Below are 19,247 nucleotides of genomic sequence, written 5' to 3'. Positions count from 1 at the left end.
AACTAAATCAAGAGCAAAAAAACTGTGTCAAAAACTGTGTCAAAGCAATTTTTGTCAAATCTTGCTCCAAATGGATAAAAATTTGTCAGAGGGCTCTTATTTATCATTTTTAATCATTTTAAAACTCAAAACTGCCAAAAAATTGAAACTGAAAAAAAAATTTTCCTTTGACATAGTTTTATTTTAAAAACTAAATCAAGAGCAAAAAAACTGTGTCAAAAACTGTGTCAAAGCAATTTTTGTCAAATCTTGCTCCAAATGGATAAAAATTGGTCAGAGGGCTCTAATTTATCATTTTTAATCATTTTGCAACTCAAAACTGCCAAAAAATTGAAACTGAAAAAAAAAATTTCCTTTGACACAGTTTTATTTTAAAAACTAAATCAAGAGCAAAACTATGTCAAAAACTGTGTCAAAAACTGTGTCAAAGCAATTTTTGACAAATCTTGCTCCAAATGGATAAAAATTTATCAGATTTAAAAAAAATTACCGTTAAAAATTTGAAAATCGCTTTTTGTTAATTCAAGCCTTTTTGTTTAATTTTTTTTTTCAAAAATTATAGAAAAATCATAAAAATTCTAATAATCTGTTCTAAATTAACATATTTTTGTTTTATTGCAATTAAATTTTTATAGGGAAGAGGGCAAATAAAAGAAGAGATGAGACTCGAAACACAAAATTAGAAAGTAGAAAGCCAATTCAGCAATAAAAAATAAAGATTCGAGTTCAGTTTCAAACTGACCGTCGTTCAAAACACACAAAAAATAAAAAAAAATCACTTTAAAATTTAATTCAAAAAATTTTTAAAAATAATTTATCTCAAAAATGGATAAATTAGAACCAATTCCCGCCAAATCTGTGTCTTCATTACGAGATTTGTACAAAAATTCCACAAAAAATGTCCTTCCTTATAATTTACTTGACAACTACGTTCGATATCGGACCATTGATTCAACGTTCGTCGACGAAAACTTCCAAATCATGTGTTTGAATGGAGATTGGAGCGATGGAACTTTTTATCTTCTTGTAAGTATCGCATCTTTTTATTTATTTTTCATAATTTTTTATATTTTGGCTTATTTACAGAACGATAACGAGCTTTTTTTCTACACTTTAAATGAAGATCAAGGTCGTTTACGACGCTTATTGGCGTTATTTCAGTTCAACCAACCTTCTTTATACGCAAGTTATACTTACCTGAGGCATTTATCCGTCTTGGATACTTTACCATGGCGCAAAATTGCCGTCGAAAGTACAAAATTTTATCATCTCCCCTCATGGAAGGCACTTTTGATGGATACAAAAGCTCCCGATGGGCTTCACGTGACTTCTCTCAAAGCAAAGGACTTGGATCTCACTTACGAACTGTATCCGTACAAGCATGAAGTGTCATTTTCTCACTTCCAGATGTTTCATCGCTTCAATAAAACCGTTGCAGTGTATGATGACACGAACGAGGAGCTGCTTGGATGGTGTTTTTTGCGTCAATCTAACGCATTTACAGCACTTCAGGTGCGAAAAGAACACAGAAGACGTGGTTTGGGGTCAGTTTTAGTGCGAAATATGGCGAAATTATTAGCTCAAGAAGGCAAAGACTCGTTCGCGATCGTCGTTGATGGCAATAAAGCATCCGCGAAACTCTTTAAAAGTGAGGGATTTGAATGCATCGACCGAGTTTTCAACGTTCAAGTTGCTCCAAAGTCAAAAATTTTATCAAAACTTTAATTTTTTTTAAATAATTTTTTTATTTTCTTAAATTTTAATTTTAAACTGGCACATTTTCAATATTTTTGGAGTATAAAAATTATTTTAAGTCAATTTCTTTGGAATTTTCGTTGCAAAAATCACTCTGTCAGAATTTTATCTAAGCTGTCGTGTTTCTTCAGACTTGATTTTCCATACTTTCCGAGACAGGTGCTGGCACTGCTTGAACTGCAACTGCTACTGGTTGAACAGATGTCACCTAAAATGTGCGTTTGCGAGTGATGTAAATAAAAAATAATTTATTCGAAAAATTTCTTCTTATTTTTTTTTATAACATTTCTTACAAGTTTTTTAAATCTAGGTTTATAGCTTCATGCAAATTAAAGTTGTAAAAAAATAATAATATTTTTTTTTGTAAACAAATAAAAATAATCCAAAAATAATAAAAAAAAATTATAATTTAAAATTAGTGCCAATTTTATTAGTTTTTGATGCGTTTTGAATATTTTTTTTTATTTTTATTAAAAAATTAATTATTTACAATTTTTTAGCTTAATTTTTAATTTTTTTCCGAATTGTTAATTTTTATTCCTCTAAAATTGGTGCATACTTACTATAATCTGCAATCTGTAAGAAAATTTAAATTTTTTGAAATATCAGGAACGATTCGTGTCAAAAAATTGAAGTAAAAAAATCAACTAAGCTTGGGACGAAATACTGACAGAAAGGAAAAAAGAAGCGAAAATTCTACAAAACTAACAAACTTTTAAAGGAAAAAATTCTACAGATTAATTTACGAGAAAAATTTAATTTTGACGTCACACAAGAAGAAAATTATAAATTAATAAAATAATTTTTTTTTAAAGAAAAATCTTAAAATACAAAAATGATAAAAAAAAAATTAAAAATATATAAAAAAAAATTAAAATATAAATTTAATTAAATTTTAAATTTAGAAAAAAATATTGAATTAAAAAAAATATTGAAAAATTAAAAAAAATAAAAATTTCGTTTAAAAAATATTAAAAATAAAATTCCATTTAAAAAAAAATTAAATTAAAATTAAAAATGTTTAAAAACAGAAAAATTAACAACATAAGAATTTAGAAATTTTTTTTTTTATTTTTTCCTACTTTGAATAATTTCCTTTTAATTTAAGATTGTTTTTAATTTTTTTTTGAATTAAGGACGGTTTATGAAATAAATTTTTTATTTTATTAGCTATAAAATTGGCTAAAATCCATTAAAAATCTAAAAAATTATTAATTTAATATCGTGCGAAAATTTAAAAATAATAAAAAAAAATCTAACAGACCAAAATATTTACAAGAAATCTAAAAAACGGACAATACAACAAATAAAAAAAAATAAATTTATAAATAAAACACAGAAAAACAACATTCAAAAATAATAACCTGAATTAAAATTTCTTTCTAAAAAATCCCAAATAATTCATGCAAAAATATTTTTTTAATAATTAAAATAAAAATTAAAGAAATTTTAACTTAGGTCACAATTTTTAAATAATTCAAAAATGTTTGCTTGATAAATCTTTATAAAATATAAAATTAAATAATAATTTATAAATTGTCAAAAAAATATCCCTCCTAAAAATATTTACAAGTTTGTTTGTCTTTCCCTTAGAAATTAAATTGAAACTATTTTTTTTTATCAGAATTCAATATTTGTTAGTATTTTTTTTGTGGATGCTGTCAATATAATATTCTTTGGTTAAGCCTTTCGGTTCGTTCACTTTTTTTGTGTAAATAATTTCCTTTTAAAAATAATTTCATTCCTTTTTCGTTCCATTTTGCTTAATTTCTAAGTTGCCGTTGTTATTAAAACTACCATTAAGTTTATTTTTATGACAATTATTTACAAGGGGAGCCGATTTTACCTTAAAGCAGCGGATTTTGAAGTGATCGCACATTTCGCAGACCTAAAAAAAATTTTTTTAATTAAAATTAATTTTTTTCTTAATTTTTCAGGCGAATTCTTACAACTCCTGCTCCGTAATGAATGTGCGCGAGTGTCACAAATCCCGTTAAAACGTAAATAATCCATCGTTCGACCTCCAAAGTGATTGGCTGAAGGTTCAGCAAGGCATATGGGAAGCAAGATACTATCACACAAAGCGTCGTTGGATAAAGTAAGGCATTGAAACGTTCAGTTACGGTATCGCTCATTTGCGCAACGATCAAGCGACACTAAAAATAAGAGATAAAAATTAAGAAATTTGAGATTTTAAGCTTTTTTGAGATAAAATTCTTCATTTCTTACACAAATATTTGAGAAAAGTGTTCCCGTTAAGATGAAAAAAAGTCTTGGTTGGTCCATAATTATCTCGTTGACGCTGAAAAAGGCCCAAATTGTCGTAATAAAGATCAAATAACTCAAGGGCATCAATGGGCGAGCTGCTTCCCAAAAAGGTCTCATTTTGCCAGTTTTATTTTTGTACCCTCTAAAATGTTAAAAAATTAATTTTCATGAAATTTTAGTTAAAAATTCAATTTTTACAGATAAATATTCCTTCCCGTAACCCACCAACTCGTCACAGGACCCGATGTGTAAAGCAAAACTTCGAAAAATTGTCTCGGCAATATCCCGAAATACTCCGTTGTCCAAATCCACGGTCCAATTATCGTCGTGAAAGCGAGCGATAAGCAAACGCTCTGTAAAAAAATCGATAAAAAATCTAATTTTGTCCCATTTACGACACAGGTGAGGTACTTACACACATGACATAGTCATAAGCAATCGGCAAATACATAATCCCGGTGTTATATTTCTCGAAATGCGTGATGTAAAAGTTCACGACGCCCGCAATTACGATAAAATGCATCCGTATGGGGGAGAAATCCTGTCTTCCGAACAAGCTGAACATGTAAATGTGGATAATAGAGGTCGAATAGGAATCTAATCCGTGATCAAATAATTCGCCCAGCGGGGAACTCGTGCCTGTACGACGTGCTTGTTTCCCATCAATGCCATCTACGACGAAATTTTAATTATTTTTTTGATATAAAACGTGAAAAAAGCAACAAACCTAATGTATAAGCGACAAATAAATTTATTCCTGCAACTAACCAGACCCATCTCGGTATCGGATTCGGTTCGTTGCGGTATTTTTCGGCATCAGCAGCGTGAAAGTCGTAATCGTAGTACGCGATGAGGAAGAAATTTAGGATTGTGAGGAGAAATCCGCTGAATGTGATGAGATTTGGGGCGAGCCATCGAGGGAAATACTGAAAAATAATAAAAAATTTTAATTTTTTTATAGATTTAAGGAGTTTTCAGGACTTACTGTCACACATTTGTTCCAAAAAGGGTGCATCACATTGTTACTAAACCATGATTTGTCGACACAGTTGTACTGAAAAGAGAAAAAATAATTTTTAAAGTTAGTTTTGCATGTGAGTCATTAATCATCGACGACATTTGAGACATTTTTATCACTTTAAGTGATATTTTTGCATGGAAATAATGGAGTTGGCAAGTTTTTTACTAACAAATTTTATATTATGAGAGGATTTTTAAGCGAAAAATACAAAAATTTGGTAAGTTGTTTATATTTTATAAATTTTTGAAGCGGAAATTGTTTTTCTCACACTTTTAAATTTAATTTAAAAATTATTTTATGAAAGATTTTTACAAAAATTTCGGTCCAAAAATAATTTTTTTATAAATTGTAGCGAATTTTTAATAATTTGTATACCAAAGTTATAATTTAATTCAATTTCGTACAAAATAATTTTTACAAAATAAAATTCAGATTAATAAATTTGAAAAAAAAAGAAAAATTATTGAAATTATTAAAAAAAATTGAAATACCTAATTAATTGATTTATTTATTTTTAATTTTTTTTTTATTTTTTATAAAAATTAGTTTTATTTTATAAAAAAAAATAATTAAAAAATAAATAATAAAAAATTAAAGAAAAAAATTAAATTCCGTTTAAAAATATTAAAAATTAAAAAAGTTGGAAAATTTATTTTAAAAAATTAATATTTAATTTAATTTAAAATTAAAATATTTGAATAATGAAAAAATAAAAAAAATATTAATTTAGATTTTAGATTTTATTAAAAAAAAAATAATTAAAAATCAATTATTTAAGAAAATTTAAAATCAACAAATTTTCTTTGAAAAATCTCATAATTCGTATTTTTCTTGCATAATGCATTAAAATTTCCGTTTGAACGACGTGACGACAGCTCTCTAAGCAATTTTGTAAAACAAAAGTTTCTATTTTTAGAATCCATAGATTAATTTTAGTATGCGATGGATAAAAAAATATTTTTTTCAAAGAAATTTTTGTACTCTAATGACCCCTTCGTAAAATATTAAGCCGAAATTTATGACGTACAACTTTCAGTTGACTCATAATTTGATCTAATGAGTTGAAAATTATGTCGTAAAAAATAAAATTAATTAAAATGACGGTTCATGACGTCAAAATTTTTAACTTAAAAAATATTGAAAAAAAAAAAATTAATTTAGAGGAATTTTTAAAATTATTTTTTTTATTTTAAAATTATTTCAAAATTTTCTCAAAATTATTTTTTCAATATTATTTCAAAATAAAATTCAATTTAAAAAAAATTATTAATTTTTAATTTTTTACTTTTGATAAATTTTCTTTAATTTTTCAAAAAAAAAAAAAAAAATAAATAAAAATTTTTTAAATTTAATTTTTAATTAAAATTTAATTTAAATAAAATTAATTTAAATTTAATTGAATTTTATAATTCTTATACATTTTAAATAATTTTTAATCACTTTGTCACTCAATGGATTAAAAAAATCTCAAGGCTGTTAATGACAATGACCCATCAACCGCTTTGTCTCCTCTCAGTTATCAATTCAAGGTCTCTCGTACAAGCAAAAAAAAATCATCTGTTCTGTTCTAAAATAGAAAAAAATCTGTAAACACATGCTTGATCCCTCCCTTGAACTATTCCCTTAGCGACTTGCCGATTAGCGAACCATCATTCAGCAAACACTCTCATATAAAAATTACGAAAGAAGGTCATGATCATAAAAAAGTTCTGTGAATTACTCGAAAAAAATGTGATTAAAGTACAATTTTTACTTGTCGCAACGTAAAATTATCAAGAAATGTAAATATTTTAACAATAATTCCGTTAATCAATTAAAGAATTATCATTTAATGAACACTTTTAGTACTTCGTCTTTACTCGTTACAATGAAAAAAGTTCACTGAAATATTTATTTAACAAGAATTCGATTGAAACGGAAATCGCAATTAATAAAATTGAATTTTTTCTTACAAAATTACAATTTTTTGTATTATTTTTGGTTCAATTCAATTGATAAGATTTACATTTTCAGATTTTTTTCATATAAAATTCCATTGTTATCAATTTTTTGTTGAAATTCTTCCGATTTTTTCATTTTTTTGTCATTTTTTTGTAGATTCCGGTCAAATTGCAGCAAAAATACGTCATCCCATTCGGAGGAAAGCCGTTAATTGATTAGATTAGATATCGTCGACGCAACAATTGTGAGTAATTAATGTGATAACAACATGCAGGTTGCCGCTGTACGAAATGACGAATCAACAAAAAATTAATTTAATCAAAAAATAATAATGGAAGTAGCGTGACATTTCGTGCCTAATCATAATTCGTGTCGTGTTTGGGGGAATTTTGTTTGCTTTTTGACTGATTGAAGGATTAAAAGTTGATTGGTTTAATTGATTTCCATGAATTTCTATCGTAAATTCGATTATTTGAGACGAATTAAAAAATTTTCCTTAAAAAAATGCTGAAAATTTAATTTTTTCAGATATTTTATGACTTTTGACGAGATGGTTTTTACATTAAATTTTATATTTTTTGTTTTATTTTCAGAAATTTTTACGGTTTCAGCACTTTTGAACTATGAAAGGCCCGTTAATGACACAGGTGAGCTCCAAAAAAATCATGAAAATAATTAAAATTTTATTTTTTATCATTTTAGAACCGGATTATTGCAAATATCTGGTAACTGATGGACAACTGATAATCGTTCCGACAAGAGCTTGTACTGAAAGATGTAATAAGCAAGGAAAAGATCCCGCTTGTGAAGTAAGAGATGCGGATCAATGGCCTGTGAGATGTGATTGCTTTCCAATTTTATGGAAAAAGCTGAGAAAATCTAAAAATTGCGATTAAAATTTCATCATCTTTAAAAAAATTTAATAAAATGTCTTTAAATTCGTGTCACGGGCGAATAATTTTCTCTTCAAGACAATTTTGAAGCATCTGTCTAATTAAATGAGTTAATCTTCGTGAAATTTTAAACAAAGTTTTGTCTTTTATTGAAATTTTAGTCAAATTATTTGACCTTCAGGGCAATTTTTCAAGGTTCCCAACAAAGACAAACGTTATTTTCGCAAGATTCACGATATCCGATGCAACGACACATGCTGCTACATTTCGGCAATGGCTTTCCAAATTCGTCACAAACGGGACCTTTAAGTTTTTAAAAATTATTTATTTAAAAAAATAAATAAAAAATTTAAATTTAAGCTTACCGGGTCTCTTTTTGGCGAACGAACAAAAAATTAATGTGAAAATTAATAAAATTATAAGAAAAGTTCTCATGATGTTCAAGAGTTGAATGTTGAAATGTAGAGAAAAAATATTTTTTAAATAATTTTTTTATAAATGCAAAAATTAAATTCATTAAAGCAGAAAATCAAATTTTGCATGGAAATTTTTAAAAATTATGTTTGATAAAAAAAATTTAAAACTTAATAAATTTTTTAAATTGATAAAAAAAAATTTTTAAATAATTTTTTTTAATAATTTTTTTTTTATTAAAATAAATTTTAATTTTTTTTAGAAGAAAAATTTAAGTTTTTCAGGTTTTTCGTCAACTTTTTTGAAACAAACAAATCCCGTCTTGTTACTGTGAAGTCGAATATGACCCCCAAACTTTTTACAATTTTCTATGCAAGTTGGTGTCGGTTTTCCATTGGTATCGCACCATTCAGCATCAGATTTTTTCTTCGAGTCTTTTTCTTCGTCGTCAGCAAAAGTTTCCAAAGTTATTTGGAAAATTATTATAGAAATTATAAAAATTCGGAATAATTTTAACATTTTCTTTATTTTTTATTTTTGATGAATATTTTATATTAAACTAAAGTTTTTCTACAAAATGAGGAAATTATAAAGAAAAAAGTTGGATAATTAAGTTATCAACGCTTTTTAATAAAATAAAAGCAAGAAATTGTAATTATTTATCGTAATATTGATAAAAAAAATTTTTTTGCCATATTTTTTTTTTGCAATATTTTACAAAAATAAATAAATAAAAACTCAAATTAATTTAAAAATAAACATTTTTACAGAATTTTTATTTACAACTTTTTCAAAATTATTTTATATTTTTTACTTTATTTACATAAACAAATTTTATCTTTACAACGAGGTAACGAATCACGCCACCAAATTTTGCAATTTTTTATACAAAAATTAGTTGGAGACCCATTTTTATTGCACCATTTGGCTTCAATTCGTTCGCTATATTCTTTGCTATCCATAGCAAATATTTCCAAAGTTAGTTGAAATATTATCAAAGAAATCAGTAAAATGCACAAAAATTGCTTCATTTTTATTTTATTTTTTCTTAGTATTCAAAATTTATTGTTTAACTAAAACTCACGGAAATGTGAAGCATTTAAAAAGAAATAAAAAAATTAATCGAGTTATCAAAGCTTTTTTAATCAATCAAAGCAAGAAAATTGCATTTTTGTAATTTTTTTAAATTTTCTGATGAAATGATTTGAAAATTTTTTAAAATTTACTATAAGAAAAATTAAATAAATAAATTAAAAATTTTTCTTTGAATCAGCGTAAAAAAATATTTTTTTTATTTTAAGAATTTTAAAGCAAACATTGAATATTTTAAAAATGTTTTTCAAATTCTTTCCATGAAAAATTTATTTTTAAAATTTTCTTCATTTTCACAAAATTTCGCATGATTAATTTTTATTACGATGGCGGTCTGTAGAACATTTCTACGTTATCTTTCTTGCCCCAGCAAATACAATCTCCATACTCATCGCATTCTGCTCTTGCAGTTTTTATCCAGCTTTTACAAAATTTTTCACAGTTTCCCGTGGATTTTCCCTTTTCACACCACGGTCCTTTAATAAAAAAAAAACTTGAAAAAAAAAAATTTTTTTTTAATCTCAATTATTTTTACCCGAATATGAATCTTCTTCATTGTTTTCATTTTCTTCATATCCATCGGCAAAAATTTCCATAGTTTGCTCAAAAATTAATATTGAAATTAACAAAAAACACAAAAATCGCTTCATTTTTCTTTAATTTTCAAAACTTGTCAAAATCTGACAGTAAAATCGCGCCTATTTATTTATTTTTATAAAGAACAAATTTCAGTTAATTTAAGTTATCAATGCGATTTAATCAATTATAAAAAAAAAATAAAATATTTTATTGCAATTTCAATCAATTCAATTTTTTTTTGAAAAAAAAAGAAAAAAATTATTTGAAAAAATTTAAACAATTTTTTTTAAATCATAAAATTTATTATTTAATTTTTTAAAAATAATTTTTATTTTTTTTTTAATTGAAAAACTTCAAATTTTTTTTTTCTTTAAACATTTTTTAAGATAAATTTCATTAATTTTTATATCATTTAATGATTTTTTCTTTAATTATTTTCAAAATTTTCTTATCCTAACATACACATCTTCCTTCTTGATCGCATTCTGGCTCCCAAATTTCACCACAAACTTCTCTACAATATTCCGTAGGATTATTATTTTCATCACAAACAGGTCCTTTTAAATTTAAAAAATAATTTAAAATTTTTTAAAAATATTTTTTTTTTTGAATTTTACCCGGAGGTCCTTCATCTTCATCACTTCCATCGCTCTCATTTTCGTCACTTTCATCGGCAAAAATTTCCAAAGTCAATTCAAAAATTAACATTGAAACAATCAAAAGACCCAAAAATCGCTTCATTTTATTTTTAAAAAAAATTATTTAAAACTTCACAAAATTAAATTTTACATTTATTTATATACAAAAAAAACTTAAATTCAATTTTAATCGAGTTATCAATGCAGAAATTGCATTAAAGTAAATAAATCGATTTGTTTACGGAAGTAAGTCAACTTTTTCACCTTTTATATCGAATGCAGTAAACAACTTGAATCACATAGAAAATCATTATTTTCGTGTAAAAAAGTAAAAATAACCGTTAATTATTACTCACCTTGTACTTATCGAAGCCCTTCAAATGAGCTTCACTTAAATATTTTATTCCTAACATTTTTTCTTCAAATTCACTTTTTTTTTTGATACAAAATAATAATTTAATTACTGAAAAAACTTTGTAACTCACTGCTCTATAAATATTAAAATGATTCAAATGTCACACCATTCATAGTTACTTTTGTTATCTATTTCTATAAATATGTGAGTTTTTTCTCTCTTTCCTTCGTTCTTTCTTGAATTTATTTATTTATAACAAAAAAAAAAAGAATAATAAAAAATTGTGAGTGAGTGACCGACTGAAAGTAAAATTTTTGCCGGGCAATATAAAAGTGTAGTATCACCGAGTCGTCACACTGATAACAAAGCACGCGTATTTTTCTATTTATTTCTGAATTTAAACACTACAGACTCTCGTGCTCGTCGTCTGGCCTGACAATCTTCTTTAATTTTTGCATCCGGCTTTTACACTTGCTCAATATTTCTTCGTTTTACTTTTTTTTTGCAACTCATTAAATTTGTATGTTTTTTCCGTGATTTTTATTTTTTGCGTGTTACAAGTTGCTGATTGTTCGCTAAATCTATAAAAGATGCAATTTTATTGTGCTGATCGTATTATCATCCATTTATTGTTCCAGATTCAGTTGCACGAACTACAGTTTTGTTAACGCGTCGTGTTTGTTTGTTTTTTGTAAAGAAAAAAAAAATGTGTAAACGATAAAAATACACAAAAGTTGTAAAAGTAAAAATAAAGAAGAATTTAATAATTGTCTATTCTAATTTTTGAATAAATTTAATTTTTTTTTCGTGATACGAACCGAATGAATGTCAGAGTGATACTAACATCACGAAGACCGACAACTAGTTGCAACACATGATTTTTTGAGAGGTTTGAGTGTGGTTGTGCGCGAGTCTGAATAAATGTGTGTGTGTAGAAAAGTAATAAAAATGTTCTATATGGAAGAATGCAGTTGATTCATTGTTGGTAGGATGGGTCGATTTTTTTTACATATTTTTTTATATTATAAAATTAAATAAAATTGAAATAAAAAATTTCAAATAAAAAAAAATTAATAAAATAAATGTAAATGTAAAAAAATTTTAATTTTTTTTTTTAAGTATTTAAATGTTCAAAGTGAAATAAGTAAAATATTGAAAAAGTGAAAAAAATAAGAAAAAAAACTCTTTTCATTAAGTAAAATCCCTAAATTAAAAAAAAAATTTTGAAATTTTATAATTTAAAGAAATTAAAAATTAAAAGTTTAAAATTAATATTAAAGGTAAGAAACGAAAATTTTATTATTTTTACTATTTTTATTTATTTTTTAATTTTCTATTCACAGGTTTAGATACAGCATCAAATAACTCCTGAATTATAGAATTACTTTTCATCATATAATATGTTTGCATATTTCACATAGTAACTAACCTAAACTAACCTATTAAACTGAGGCTATTTCAAACAAAGGACGGTTCAAATGATTGAACACAAATCTACATGAATCATCATTAAATATTTTCAATTGTAAAAAATTAGTTTAGTTTGAAATTTTAATTTCTGAAGGCATCATAGACTGTTGACTATGTGTTATGAACAACAATATATATTCCAACTCAATTCTTGCTGATCCTAAGTAAATGTTTAAGAAGATGAATTGATATATTCTGGGACGAGACACATTCTGTTACAAAATTTTCACTTATACAATTAGAAAAACAATATTTTTACCCGCTGTTAAATTAGTCGACCGAAGAGTACATTATAAAATCCTTTATGAGATGCATATTTCTCAGCAAATCATAAGAAACCCTTAAAGATATTTGAAATGAGTTGAATGTTCTTTAAAAAATTTAAGAAATAGAATACTTATTTTTTTATGTCATGTTTTTTTCAACAATTTTTAAATTTTAGCTATACCTATAAATATTTTTTTTATTAACTTCTACAAAGAAACACAAGTTGTTGAGGAAATAATCTTCATAAAATATTTTCAATTTTAAATTTTTTTTAGTTTAAAATTTCTTATTCTTTGAAAGAAAGGAAAAGAATCTTTCATGAAGTTTAATATTTTGAAAAAAAAAATAAATTTTTACTATAAGATTTTGATAACATATTATTTTTATTTTTTTTTTATTATTTTTATTTATTTAAAAAAAATAAACTTGTACGAATTTAAATATTGTTCTGTTTGACTGATTTTTATTGTAATTGATACAATTCGTACGTTTTAGAAAAATTAAAAGTTTTTCTTTAAAAAAAAGTTTAATTGAAAATTTGACCCTCTCTAATGAACTACCACAAGAACACACGCCGACATCCGAATGCATCGTACGATGTTCTGAGAATTGTTTACATTCACTCACACAACCGCAGAACTCTTAACCAGACGAACGTTCAAGCACTGAACAAGTGTCGGCACGTATTTAATGCTTTCCTCAACGTTGACGACGTGCTTTTCTATCGTGATAAGGGTTTCAATGTACGCGAGTCAGTATATATAAGAAATTTACAGTGACGGCGTGAATTTATATTATTTTTATTTTCTTTAAATTTACAAGCTTACAATTTACATAAAAAAAAAAATTTAAACAAATTTCGAGGTTTCCGTTGAAATAATACCTTCCTGTCTCAATCGCGACAACATCGGGCGATAAATGTCTTGTGCGAATGGCAAGACGACACCGCGTTGCTGAATTTCGCCATCCAAAATCATCTTTGTGGCAATTGCGGCGGGGAATCCAACGGTAACTGCCATAGCGGAGTGTCCATTTTGCGCTGCTGGTTGCCCATAAACGACGAGATTAATTCCGCGTTCTTCCTTGCGTCCATCTTGCCATGCAATGCCGAAATCATGACGCAAAATGATCAAATCACGCTCATCGGGCTTAATTGCCAATTTTTTAGCTAAAAATCCGCACAATGTATCAATTGGGGTTTCTTGTTTCACAACCGGAGTGTTCTCGAGAAGTCCTAATTCCTCCAAATAATCGGGATTTCCATCGCGATCCATGATAATTTGTTTCAAATTGTCGATGAAAATGTCGTTATCGACGAGTCCAAGGAGATTTATGATAACTTGACGCTAAAAAAAGCAAATTTTAATGAAATTTCATAAAAAAAATCGAAAATACAAACCCAAGTAATTTCAGGTCCCTGTGGATGCAACATTGGATGAGGCTCGGGATCGATCAAACCAATCAACTGCAACGTCTTAATACATTCGGTAAAGCCCTTGAAACGAATTGTTCCGCGAACGAGAGTATGCAAATGAGGTCCCATGTTGTACAACTTTTGGTATTTCAAGCTGTCGCGATTTGGGAAGCCCTCGAGGGAGAATCCAGGCAAGAAATCTAAAGATCTGGGAGCTGACATCAAATCGCCGCCTCCTTGAATCTCGACAATTTGTCCTTTTGACAAATAACGAGCGGATGAGAGAGTATTGATGATTGCTCCGCGCGGAGACCACGAGAATTTGTAACGAAGAGGATTGTCGGAATGCTCGGGAGCTGGCAAACCGCCGCAAAAACTGACAAAAGACTCGATAACGCCTCCTTTGTCGTGAATGTCGTCAATGGCTTCCATGGCGAGCAAATGATCGATTCCGGGATCCAAACCGACTTCGTTGAATAAGGTAACGTCGTTCTTCAATGCACTAAAAATTTAAAAAATTTTATAAATTTTGATTTTTTATGAAAAAATAAGAAATTTAAATTTTTTAAAATTAAAAATGTTTTCGATTTCAGAAACTTTAAAAAAAATTGAAGAAAAAAATTTTTTTCATACTTTTGTATTAAAAAATTGTACATTTTCTTATGAAATTTTAAAAATATTTACTTTTGAACTAATTTTTGGAAAAATTTTTATAATTTATAAAGTTTTTGGAAAAACTAAACTAAAATTGAAAAACTTTCATACAAATTATTAAAATTATAAAAAGTAAAAAAAAAATTTTTGGCTATCGAACAAATTTTAAATTTTTTTTTTATATTTTTCTAAAGTTTTTGGAAAAATTCAACTAATTTTTTTTTTTATAAAATTTTAAAAAAAATTTTATTCAAATAAATTCTGATCTTCTTTCAAAAATAATTTTAAAAAATGAAACAAAAATTAATTATTTTGTTAAAATATTTCCAAAATTATGAAATAAGAAAATATATTAACTTATTTTAAAGAAAATTAAAATAAAAATGAACCAAAATTGTTAAATTTTTTTTTCAAAATTATTTTTAAAAAATTTAAATTAAAAAAATTTTGACATTTGATCTGATTTTGAGTAAAAAAAAAACTTTTGTAAAAAAATGAGCCAAAATTTTAATATTTTCTTAAAAATATTTCAAAAATTTATGAAAATGTTTAAAAAAAAAATAAGAAATTATTGACGATTGAACAAATTTTTATGAAAATTCAAAAATTTGTTGTTAAATTTAACCGAAATTTGAAAATTTACATAAAAATTTAAAAAAAAAATTAAATAGGAGGAAATCGAAAACATTTAAAAAATTTTTTTTTTGTCTTCAAGGTTGAAAAAATAAGAAACTTACTCATTATGCAAGGCTTGAACTTCATCGGTGACATAACTAGCAGTAACTAAATGCGTTTTTCCTTCAATGCAGTGTTTAGCGACCTTTCCATGAAGACTATAAGGCAAAAGTGAGACGACAACGTCACTTTCGGCACACATTTCAGCAAGAGCTTCTGGATTTTGCTCGACATTCAAGTAATTTGACTCAACGCCTGAATAACGATCAGCTAAGCGATCTGCTTCTTCTTTCACTTGAGAGCCTATTTGATAAAAAATTATTAATTTCAGGTTTTTTAAAGATTTTTTCGCGATACTCACAAACTTTGATTGCAACTCTCGGCGAATCTCGATGCAAATATTCGACCAAAGGAGCGGAAACCATTCCAGCGCCCAAAACCAAAACGCGTTTCTCTGCTTGAGTGCCCGGCGCCTTGTGACGAGAGCGTGAATGGGAGTCCCGTAAGTCGTTAATGTACGCGAAATTGGGTGTCAAAGCTCCATTACTCGCGATAACGGCATTCATGACAGTTTTTGAGAAGTTTTGCGACTCCAAAGGCTTCGAAGCGTCACTTTGCATGATGTCATAGGCATACGGATACAACAATTCCGAGAACAAATCTGTCGATTCGCGTGGCAATTGCGTTGGCATGTTGTCAATGGAGCAAACTAACACTCCGGGACCCTTGAAACTCTTCGTATCCTTATTGCGATCGGCGTCGTACAAGCAGAACGGAGTGTCAATTGTCGTACATTCATTCATAAACTCAATAGAACCGCCCGGATCAGCACTGATGTCACAAATTGCCAACATGCGATGCGGTAAAACGGGCGCTCCGCGACTTGCGGGCAACCAAGGCGCATTAATTGGTCTCAAAAGTGTCTTGGCATCGGGAATTGTCAAAAGTTTCGGACTTCCGACAGCCCAATAAATCCCATTGACAATCACCGAGGCATACGGAGCGATATTTCGACTGAAAGTTGACGTGTAACGTTCAGGAAATTCCTCATATTCTTGCGGATCGAAGCCTCCGCCGTCAATTCTCTCAATATGATCCGATCGAGACACTTCGCAACCGTAAATTTTGTTTGTGCTTCCGTGTTCGGCGACTTTTTTAAGTTTACTCGGAGGAACGAATTCCACGGGGAGATCGTTGAAAATCTCCTGAGCGCCTTGCGAGACATTTCCTGTGCCCGTAAAAACGAACGTTAATGGCCCGATCGATTTTGGCATCATTCCCAATGAAATTTCGTAACCACAATCGCGGATAGCTTGACGTGCCATTGAGGAATTGCGATAATTGTGAGTTGGTCCAACGTGCATGAAAGGCGTGTGATGTCCCAAAGCCAAGAGACGAAGACCTAAGCCGTGAAGAATGTTGATCATTCCGGAGACTCCAGCGTATTTGCCGAAAGCTACAACGCGAGTTCCTTGATCGTTGGTCATTTTTTCGTAATCGATCAAGCGGATGTTCTGAAAAAAAAAGGTTTGTATGAAAATTTTATCAAAAAAATTATTGAAATTTTAAAATTTAATTAAAAAGTTAAAAAAAAAAATCAAATATTTGCAAATAATATAAAATAAATAATTTAAATTTTTTATAATTTTAAAAAATTTTGTAGAACAAAATTTCATTGATTTTTAAATAAATTTAATTAATTTTTTTTTCTTTTTAAATTCAAAAAATAATAAAATGATCCTTTTTTTCAAAAAAAAAAATTCTTAAAATAAAATAAATTATTTAAATAAATAAAAAAAAATATCATTTAAAAACTAAAAATATTTTTTTTTTCTTTTAAATATAATTTAATTTATTTTTTTTTTATTAAAAAAATCCTTAATTAATTAAATTATTTTTTGAAAGAAATAAAATTAAATTTATTTTTAAATGATTTTTTTTTGAAGAAAATAAAATTTTTCCGAAATAAAATTTTCAAAGGAATTCAAATTATTTTTATTTATTTTTTTTTAAATTAAAAAAATTAATTTTTTGAAATATTTCTTTAAAAATTTTTTATTAATTTAAAATTCTTTAATTTGTTTTTGCTTTAGATTTTTTTTCATTTTATTTTAAATTGAAATATTTAAAATTCATAATCATTTCAATCTACTTTTTTTTATTGTTTCTCAAAGCATAATTTTTTTTTATTAATTTTTAATATTTTTTATTTCTAAAATTTTTTTTACCGTTTTTTTAGTTTTTTTTTTTAATTTTTAACTTAAATTTTAATGGATTGAATTTTTTCTTTAAATTTTTTAAAAAATAATTTTAATTTTTATTAAATTTTGCTCTAAAATATTTGAAACTTATAATATTTTTTATTAAATTTTATTAAATACTTCTCAAAGCATTTTTTAATTTTTTAGAATTTTTTTTTATTTTTTAAATTTCACAATTTTTATTTTTAAATTTTTCACTAAAATTTTAATAAATAATTTTTTTAAATTTTTTCAACAAAACTTTTCAATTCAAAAAATTTCTAATTATAAATTTTTTCTTACCTTATCGATAACAGCATCCAACAACGGCATATTCGACTCTTGCGCCTTGATCGTATGCGAAAAGAAGCAATACGTCTTTCCCGGAATCAAATCCGCAATTTGGACCTGTTTCACGCCAAAAATGACACTTGCTTCACTAATGTCCTCCGTAACGACAGCTCCGGCATTCAAATAAGCCTAAAAAAAATTAAATTACGCAACATGACAATTATTTATAAACACGAGTAAACAAACGAAAGTGTTATGAAAACGTTATCTAGCCTTAAAATCACGCGAAAAAAAAATCTAATTTATTTATTTACTCAAATTCTATTGTGAAACGGGAGTGTTGATGAATGAAAATAACAACAAATTTCCGAAATTGCACGAGATTATCGGTCATTGTGTGACAATCAAAACGGATTTTGTACTTTGTAGTGACATGGCATGACGACACAACACACTCCCGCAGTAAAATTGTAAAAATTTATGCTAAATTACTGATAACGGAGCACACCTCTGGCATTTTTCCTACAAATTTGTCATTTAGTGATAAGTGTGTGTGTGGCCCGCTCACAGCATCGAAACGTGGTTACACATTCTGAGATTTTTTTCTTTTTTTTTTTTCGTGTGCGAGATGATAATATTTCGTACAATAACACGACCTTGGGATCTCTCGCAGCACGTTATCAGCCCGAAAATGGTTCGAGTTTGGAGTTTTTCGACTTACTTGCATGGGATATGCTCTCCGATTCGATGGTTGGACCAAAACTTTGACATCGTTCTTCACGAATTGACGCACAGTGTTGGGGTTGAAAGGCGCTCTGCGTTCCCACACGGATTGATCTTCACGTCTAATTGCGATGACACGTCCCGACTAAAAGTGAAAAGGTTAAAAAATGTGAAAAAACGACGCAAAAAATTTAAAACTGACATGCTTGAAACGCAAAAATTTGGAAAATCCCAAAGCAGTTGAGGACGTCAAATGTTTCGTTGCCCGAAAAATCATCTTGAAATATTTCGTGAAACTAATTTTTGATTTTTTTTTTCTTTTATTTTTTAGATGCGATCCGAATGACGTCCAAATAGAAACTGAAACTCGAAGACACGAAAATGGAGCGAATAAGTGATCTTTTGTATTCTCATTAAAAGTGATAAGGAAATTGTTGTTGTTGCTGCTCACCGAAATCTTATGAATGGGGAACGAGTTACTTTGTTGTTGTAAAAGTTCAGAATTTTGACCTCTTAAAAAGATTTTCTGATAAAAAAAATAGTTTTTTAGAACAAAA

The 19,247-nt window shown here is 27.1% G+C and overlaps 3 protein-coding genes across 4 annotated transcripts; 1 reads left to right on the top strand and 2 right to left on the bottom strand.

Moving 5' to 3' along the window:
• The first annotated feature begins 825 nt into the window (after window positions 1-825).
• LOC134832745 (uncharacterized) lies at window positions 826-1,725 on the top strand. The gene is made up of 2 exons (XM_063846876.1): window positions 826-1,026; window positions 1,087-1,725. The coding sequence occupies exons 1-2, from the start codon at window positions 826-828 to the stop codon at window positions 1,723-1,725; spliced, it is 840 nt and encodes a 279-aa protein (XP_063702946.1).
• A 29-nt stretch (window positions 1,726-1,754) lies between these two features.
• On the bottom strand, window positions 1,755-11,777 carry LOC134829527 (ethanolaminephosphotransferase 1). 2 transcript variants are annotated; one of them, XM_063842621.1, is made up of 10 exons: window positions 10,958-11,777; window positions 5,009-5,077; window positions 4,751-4,949; window positions 4,439-4,695; window positions 4,222-4,376; window positions 3,985-4,165; window positions 3,705-3,911; window positions 3,602-3,643; window positions 2,319-2,331; window positions 1,755-1,963 (listed from the first exon to the last, which is right to left on the bottom strand). In XM_063842621.1, the coding sequence occupies exons 1-10, from the start codon at window positions 11,012-11,014 to the stop codon at window positions 1,845-1,847; spliced, it is 1,299 nt and encodes a 432-aa protein (XP_063698691.1). In that variant the 5' UTR covers window positions 11,015-11,777; the 3' UTR covers window positions 1,755-1,844. The 2 variants fall into 2 exon arrangements, with proteins under 2 accessions (XP_063698691.1, XP_063698693.1); XM_063842623.1 differs by lacking the exon at window positions 2,319-2,331.
• Window positions 11,778-13,469: 1,692 nt separating this feature from the next.
• Window positions 13,470-19,032, bottom strand: LOC134829268 (alpha-aminoadipic semialdehyde synthase, mitochondrial). The gene is made up of 7 exons (XM_063842278.1): window positions 18,893-19,032; window positions 18,689-18,835; window positions 17,980-18,156; window positions 15,798-16,950; window positions 15,499-15,739; window positions 14,093-14,609; window positions 13,470-14,039 (listed from the first exon to the last, which is right to left on the bottom strand). The coding sequence occupies exons 1-7, from the start codon at window positions 18,965-18,967 to the stop codon at window positions 13,542-13,544; spliced, it is 2,808 nt and encodes a 935-aa protein (XP_063698348.1). The 5' UTR covers window positions 18,968-19,032; the 3' UTR covers window positions 13,470-13,541.
• Window positions 19,033-19,247: the final 215 nt, after the last annotated feature.

The sequence above is a fragment of the Culicoides brevitarsis genome, chromosome 2 (assembly GCF_036172545.1).
Source record: "Culicoides brevitarsis isolate CSIRO-B50_1 chromosome 2, AGI_CSIRO_Cbre_v1, whole genome shotgun sequence".
Classification (NCBI taxonomy): domain Eukaryota; kingdom Metazoa; phylum Arthropoda; class Insecta; order Diptera; family Ceratopogonidae; genus Culicoides; species Culicoides brevitarsis.
Note: the sequence above shows the minus strand (reverse complement) of the source record. Positions and strands in the feature narration are given on the sequence as shown.